The following is a 7,574-nucleotide window of genomic DNA, read 5'->3' on the forward strand; positions in this document are numbered from 1 at the left end:
CTGCAGAGGCCATGTAAGAGGACAAACTCCTCTGCATTCAGCAGTCATAAAAATGAAGGTCATCAAATAAATTTTAAAATTAAATAATCATATTTTGGATAAATACAGACATGATTTAAAGCAGACCTGCTGCAATAGGTTTGGCATGCTTTGATTTCTTACTGTTACTCTGAAGAGTTAGGGAACAAAACAGCTTTCACTTAAGTCAGTAATAAAAAGAATCTCGTTATCCTAGGTGGTCCAGGAACAAACTTTCTGCACCAGTGAGAACAAAACAGCAGATTTGTCTTATCTGCTTGACCTGCTGCTCCTTCACAAGTTAGGACTTAAAGTATCCCTCATGCTGTGACCAGCCTAATAAATACTGAAAAACTGTGGCAGCTCTCACAGCCCCTGCTTGCTGATATGCTTCCCCTGGTTCTTCCTCATTGTCCTTAGGCATAAAGTAATTTCCCTCACTATGCACAGCACCAGCAGCAAATTGGAAACTTCTTTTTACGTAAGGTTATAATACAAGGTACTAAGAAGTCCAATTAAAATATATGAAGAAGAAGAAAGCAATGCACTTAAGAGTTTGACCCTTTCCTGTGCTGGGCCTATGGCTCTATCTTACAAGCTTTTACCTCCTGTTTCTCCATATACCCTACTGCCAATGTAACCAACACACCGGAAAAGGATTATAATTCAGCTGGAATGAAACAGTTAACAGCTTTCATCCCAGATGAAACAGGGACATACAGTTAGCTATAAAGATGAGGGAGAAAGGCTGCTTAGTAATAAAGAGCAAAACAATCCACACTTGAAACTTTCACGATATTATTGAGCTCTTTTTCTGGCAAATAAATCTTACATATCAAGATGCCCTTCTATGTTCACATCTAAGGTGACAGTATGACTTGCCAGCACCTCAGTGCTGATGCAAAGCCTTTAATATTTTGCGCAGGGCCCACTGCCATGCAGGTCTTACAGCCCCTGGCTGCATAATTTTCTTCATCCTACTGCACCAGTTACAAATGATAATAAATAAAACAAAATAAATATTAAGCACCACATCTAAACACACATCTCCTGTGCAGCAGCGTTACCTCTTAACCAGTTTCACTACTGAGCTTACACAGTATTTTGATCATTAATCAACAAATACTCAGAGGGGGTTATGTGTTATTTAACTCTTCCTTTTACCTCTAAGGATTATAGGCTATACCCCAGATTTGGATCCTGAGACAGTAGATGATGCCTTTGCTCGAGCCTTTCAAGTCTGGAGTGATGTCACACCGCTGAGATTTAACCGAATAAATGATGGAGAAGCAGACATTATGATTAATTTTGGCCGATGGGGTATATTTTTCTATTTTTCCATATGTTTTTGGGTTTGTTCCTTTGATTAATCCTACGTACTGGAATGATCTAACCTCAATAAATAGTACCTGTGAGCCTTTCTGGCAAGCCTTGTCCTAGTTTGCACTTGGCTTATACAGGCTAAGATCTAATTTCACTAAGATTCTTTTTTCTATCTTATATGAGAGAGAGAGAGAAGTATTTATACAATATGCTTATACTATATTTATCTTTCCAAAAGAGAATCGCTAAAGGCAACATTTTATTTTTAAATTTACAAATCAGAAATAGAACTGGGAAATATTGTTACAAATCTTCAGATGATGTGAGCTGGCTTTTTGCCACGGAAAAGAATGGAATGCCATTGTACTATTTATAGCTACATACTCAGTATTCCAGTGATAATGGTGGGGGTCCTAACATACTGGAGCTTAAGAATGGAGTTGTGCCTTCCAATTTGGACTCTTTAGGTAGCCTCTGACCCTTAGCACAGCAGAATACAGGCTTTCAATGCCTTCTTTGGTCTTAAGGAACTTAAAAAATACGGATCATAAGCTGAATCATGGTTTGAGTCCAGCTGATGATACGTGACTTGATTCATTTTGTTGTACATGACTTCTTAATTAATTAATTAATTAATGCTTAATTAATTGGTTTCTCCTGAAAGAAGGTTTATAGCTTTTCAGTGTAAACCTTGGGCATTTTAACTTTTTATGCAGAGTCACAGAATTCTTAATACTAATGAAGATACTTGTGCAGCCAGTCACTTGGGGGGTGGACTTTGAAAGTGAACAGTTCAAAGAGTAACTAAGCTCTTTGTAAAAGCTTCTATTTCCAGCTGATTTTCTGTGCTTTAGCTACTGAAGAGTTGACCTCAAAAGATTCAGAGATTCTGTACAGATCTCAAAACTTCAGATCCTCATCCAGGCTGGCTTGGTTCGCACAACAGAAGTCTTACAAAAGCAGAAGTGTTTCTGCTGGGTTTAGTTACAGTCAGCTCAGAAGAGCTTCCACATTCATTCACTCTTATCACTTTACTGCATGTCAGATTCACAGGAACTGAGACATCCGCAGTGTTTTTCCATTCTTAAATTTACTCTTAAGCAAGGATCTACTTGGAAATAAATGGGAGTAGCACATCTGATATATATAAAAATGTTGTCCTTCACAACTGACACACTAGGCTACTGATGTTAGTGAACTGAACCAGTATTAAGAGAGTAACATCACGATGAAATCAGTGTAATAGAGTAAAGAATCAGCCTGTGTATTTAGGGTTTCTGTTAAATGGCAAGACATCAGACCAAAAGGCCTGAAATGATGCAACTGTAAATGCTGGCAGCCAGCTCTGATGCACAGGTCAGTGTGGTGGGAAAGCTATGAATACCAGGGTTATGCCCTTGCCAGCCAGCCTTACCCGCATGTGGTGTACTTCCAAGAAAAGCCTACAGTGTAATAACAGGGGAGCTACTTAACCTGCTGCTGCCCTGTGAGCTGCCCAAGTCTCAGAGTGGTTGATGTGGAGGAGGAATAAGCTCATTCACAGGACTCAGAACTAGCTTTCCAGACCCCCAATACTGACACACTCAGCTTATTTGCTTTCCAGCTTAAAGTAGTTCGTATCCTGCACAAAAACCACGGCAGTCTGAGGCGCAGCAGAAAGAGAGTAGCCTACAGAAAGAAATCTGCCTTTACTTTCCAAATATCTGTCTTGGAGACTGATACAAATTACCTGAAAATACCCCTCATCTACAACATTTATTTTACAGCTGTCTCCATTGAGAAACAGTAGTGTGTATGCAGCCATACATCTAATGGACAATATTTCACTATTCTTCACTATCTTTGATTCCTTTCCATAACACTTGTAAGATAGAAAATAACATGCTGCAGTACTGACATTTAATGTTCTTTGTAAGAACTTGCTTCTTTCCTTCTTGTTCAGTCTTGCCAGCACAACCCACACCAATAAACTTACTCACTAGACTGTTCTGCTGCTGTCTTGGGAGGGATGATGATTATCATTCATATATATACTCTGACACAGGTCAGGTAATTTTTTGCCTGCTTCCTCCTGCAGAACATGGTGATGGCTATCCATTTGATGGCAAAGATGGTCTCCTGGCTCATGCGTTTGCACCAGGGCCAGGAATTGGAGGAGACTCCCATTTTGATGATGATGAACTGTGGACTCTTGGAGAGGGGCAAGGTACCAGACTTTCTAATGTTTCAGAACATATGGCCTGCTAGCTGCTGTTTTAATGCTATCTTAGGCACCACGCTAAATGCTTTCACTGGCATGTCAATAAGAGTAAGTTATGTGAAAATTAATTTATACAGTTTAAATTGTTCTCTGCTAGATGTTTATGTAATTCGTATATAAATGTTACCTAGGATTTCCTTTTCTGTTCCTCTACTATTGCCCCCTGAAAAACTGAATTAATAATGGACCTGATGTTGCGCAACCATCATGAATTGTGGGAAAAGTACACGGCCTCAACCGTGATTTTGAATCCTTCAGTTCTCAGTACTCCAACTACAACATCTTTAAGCTCATGTGTAAGAGGCAGATTGGCCAGGGATCTTCTGCTCACCTTTTTAAGATGACTTAAGCTGTGGCTTCAGTTGTTAAAAATGGAACCATCCACTTGAATAAGTTTTTATACACTCTGTCAAAACTAAATGGAATGTAAATACCTCATGGTGATGATTGAAATAAAATTGACATCAAACAGTGGATTATGAACATCTCCAAGAATCTTAACAGGCAGTTTGCTATATCCTGTAGAAGCAAAAAAGTGAAGGACAGATAATACCACCTGGCTAGCTAAAAAAGACCAAGTGATAGTAGTTTGGAACCTCTTTTATTTCCTGCTTAAACTTTGCCACAATCATATAGTCCTAGTTATAATTCTTCTTCTGTAAAATAATTTAGAAAACTCATAATCACAGAATGGTTTGGGTTGGAAGGGACCTAAAAGATTGTCTAGTTCCAACTCCCCTGCCATAGGCAAGGACGCTTTCCACTAGATGAATGCAAAACTCATGTTTGCCTTTCATTCCATTTAATTTCATTGAATTTCAAATTCTAGTTTCCTCAGCTGTCCTCCTATCGAAAAAATAATTGAACTTTAATACCAAAATTGTCAATGTCCTTCTGTTTGGTTTTCTTTTAACTTTAGCAGAAGCACTGACCAGTAGCTGTACTACCTGGGCTAGATCCCTGCCTCAGACTAACAAACAGGAGGAAGCTGTTTTCTGTGTTAGTGGAAATACTACACAAGCATCCAGTTAGTTACTGCCATTAAAAGAAATGCTATGGATACATGAATTTTCTGTACATCAACAGACATTACAACACCAGTACTGCAGCCTTAATACCACATGTGACAAACTGAAATACACCCCATGCTCAGCTATGCCCATGGCACCACACCTATCCCCCAGTGCAGATCTCATTCAAGGCAAACTGGAAATACCAAAGTGGTTTAACAGGCACAAGGCATGTTCAGCTCATGCTCAACTGCTGCCTGGAACCTTTCAAACTATACTCAACTTTTTAGACCATGTTACCAAAGAAACTAAATTACTAAACGTGTTAACAGCATGTTTGTAAGATTGCCTTGCCATAGTAACAACAACGTATGTATTCTTCTGGGTTGATTTTAAGGATTGCTCATTCTAACACTTTCCCATGAGTAATATACAATTATTTCTTTCAAAATTACCAATTATCATTTCAGCTATGATCATCTTGCCAATAGAGAGACCAGGAGCACATTGAATTTCAAAGTGGAAATTCAGACTGCATTTCTATACCAGTACCCTCCAGGAAAAGATTTCCAGAAACTGTATTCTTTATATCAGTTTGTGGCTGATTTCACTTCTGCGTTTGTTCTCTTTACAGTGGTTAGAGTGAAGTATGGAAATGCAGATGGTGAATACTGCAAATTTCCTTTCTGGTTCAATGGCAAGGAATACAACAGCTGCACAGATGCAGGACGTAATGATGGATTCCTCTGGTGTTCCACAACCAAAGACTTTGACACAGATGGCAAATATGGCTTTTGTCCCCATGAGTGTAAGTAGATCACTGTTTTGACTGTTATTTCCCAGTAGACTGTTCCCTACTTATCTGCCCATCCACTTGTCTACTTTTTCTACTTCCTGCCTGGCAAATTTCAATTTACTGCTCTTTAATAACTCCTCAGTATCTAAGCAGGCAAAACTCTCTAAAGGCTCCCTTGGGATAACTAATGGTGACCCAGATCAAGGTCTTTCTCTAAAAACAAGGACATATTGAAGATAGGTCTGAAGCGATGTTGTCCCCATATATGCATCAAAGATATTACAGGTTGAGCTTCACAACCCAGGAAAGACAAACACCTTTTAGGGTAAAGACAGAGCTAAATTCAGAGATGGAGCACAGTAAATGATAGAAATCTCTCCCTAAACACATTTCACAACCAACTGAAGCTGCATCTCCATTAAGACAAGTGACTGACAAAAGCTAGCAGTTAAGGACGAAACCCATTAAGCCAAACCTCTACAACTTTACACACCAATTTTACCAACCTGTGGTCCAGGTCCTCTGAGTCTAGCAACATTTCTACTGCAACGTGACACTATTATTGTCACAAATCACCCTTTAAATGACCTCATACTGCTTTTCAAAATAATAATGGTTTCTTTAGCCTGACATTTACTTCAGGAAATCACGTGTGCACACAACATGTTTTTTCCTAAAACTCTGACATCTCCTTTATTCCGCACCTTTCCACAAATCTGTCCTCATCTCCCTCAGGTTAATCCTTCCAGTCAGAAAACAGCAAAATTGGATTTATTTCTTTAAAATACTCCAAATGCTCAGATATAGGCAGAACAAAGCTCAGATTACAGCCAGTGAGACAAACTGAGATCCACATTCCCTGACTGATACCTTTGTGAAATCCCAAAGTCATACAAGACTGAAAATGAGAGCAGTGAAGCATTCTCAGGGAGCACTGGTTCTCGAAGTTGAAGTTCCTGAAATGCTTCTATCAAGGTTTCTGAAACCAAGCAGAAAGGTTTCAGCCTTTTGTTTCTGATGTAATTGTTTTGCAAGACCCTTGAACAGTTATGCACACGTGGTTCTGATTAAATTCAGAGTGGCGTTATTCACTCATTATTCCAAGACACCATTTGCTAAAACCCAGCTAATCAATTCAGATAGGGGAGGATTTACATCACAGAGGCTGTGTTGGGGGCAGCATTCCGAGCTGTCAGTGTTTGTTTCTCTCACATTTAATTCATTGAAATTAGTTTCAATTCTTTTCATTATACAGCCATGCTGCAAGTTTGGAAATATTTTTAAAGCTATAGTACTGCACCAGGCTTTTCTAAAGTCAATCCCAGATCTGTACCCTAATTTTGTAGGCTTCAACTATCATCTGGCAAAGCAGAAGAATGAAAAGCAAGAAGTTATCTACCTACTACACAAATCTTACAAAGGTGTGCTGAAACTCTCCTTTGCCATATAGGATCAAGGGATCTTGAATCTCTTTCTTTTTATTAGACTCCACTGACACTACAGGGAGTTTAGGCTCCTAACTTTTGCCCTCCGATGTCTAATGTTACTGAGATCTGTACTCTGCCTGTACCTCCCTCACATCGGTCACAGCTGTTGTAGGCTGCTGCCTTCCTGCTACTCCAGGCAGAGCCCTCATGAAGCTGCAGCTACCTCCACCCTGGGTCTGTGCTGCAGGGTTTTCAGCAGCCTTCCAGCCTGAGGTTTCCTTACATCACAACTGGCTGATCTTCTGGCAAGAGCTAACCCTGCCGTGTAGCTTACAGATTAGTAATGTCCAGTCTGAATCTGCTCTCGCATCAGCATATCTGATGATCATATTTTTAATTTGCTGAGCTTACCATGATGCAGGACAAGAGTCAGGCCCTTTAAGATCCCTTTGCAAGTAAATATAGCTCTTGGTTTGATTTAGGGGAAACTGAACTGTCTGTCTTTAACTTTTCATTTACATTAAAGCAAAGAACTTTCTACTTAAAGCAGGGGGAAGAATTTGAAAAGTTAATAAACCATTGTTGTCACCATCACATGATGTTACCTCAAGCAAAATGAAAAACTGCATTTTGACAGTGACTCAGACTCCATGCAAAGCAATAAGAGATTGAATTCCCATAAGGTTTTTGCAACTTAGCTACATTTAAACCACTTAAAATAAAATAAAATAAATAATATA

The 7,574-nt window shown here is 39.3% G+C and overlaps 1 protein-coding gene across 1 annotated transcript in view; it reads left to right on the top strand.

Annotated features, from left to right (window-relative positions):
- The window catches only part of LOC104404675 (72 kDa type IV collagenase), a gene marked incomplete at its 3' end in the record, with an annotated part of 10,908 nt that extends 5,489 nt beyond the window's left edge, over positions 1–5,419 (top strand). Inside the window, exons 3-5 of the mRNA XM_010013166.1 lie at positions 1,190–1,338; positions 3,419–3,547; positions 5,246–5,419. Coding sequence (XP_010011468.1) covers positions 1,190–1,338; positions 3,419–3,547; positions 5,246–5,419 — 452 coding nt within the window. The remainder of the gene's footprint in view (positions 1–1,189; positions 1,339–3,418; positions 3,548–5,245) is intronic.
- Between the last annotated feature and the right edge of the window lie 2,155 nt (positions 5,420–7,574).

Source organism: Nestor notabilis, unplaced genomic scaffold, assembly GCF_000696875.1.
Source record: "Nestor notabilis isolate BGI_N333 unplaced genomic scaffold, ASM69687v1 scaffold32804, whole genome shotgun sequence".
NCBI classification, from domain to species: Eukaryota; Metazoa; Chordata; class Aves; order Psittaciformes; family Psittacidae; genus Nestor; species Nestor notabilis.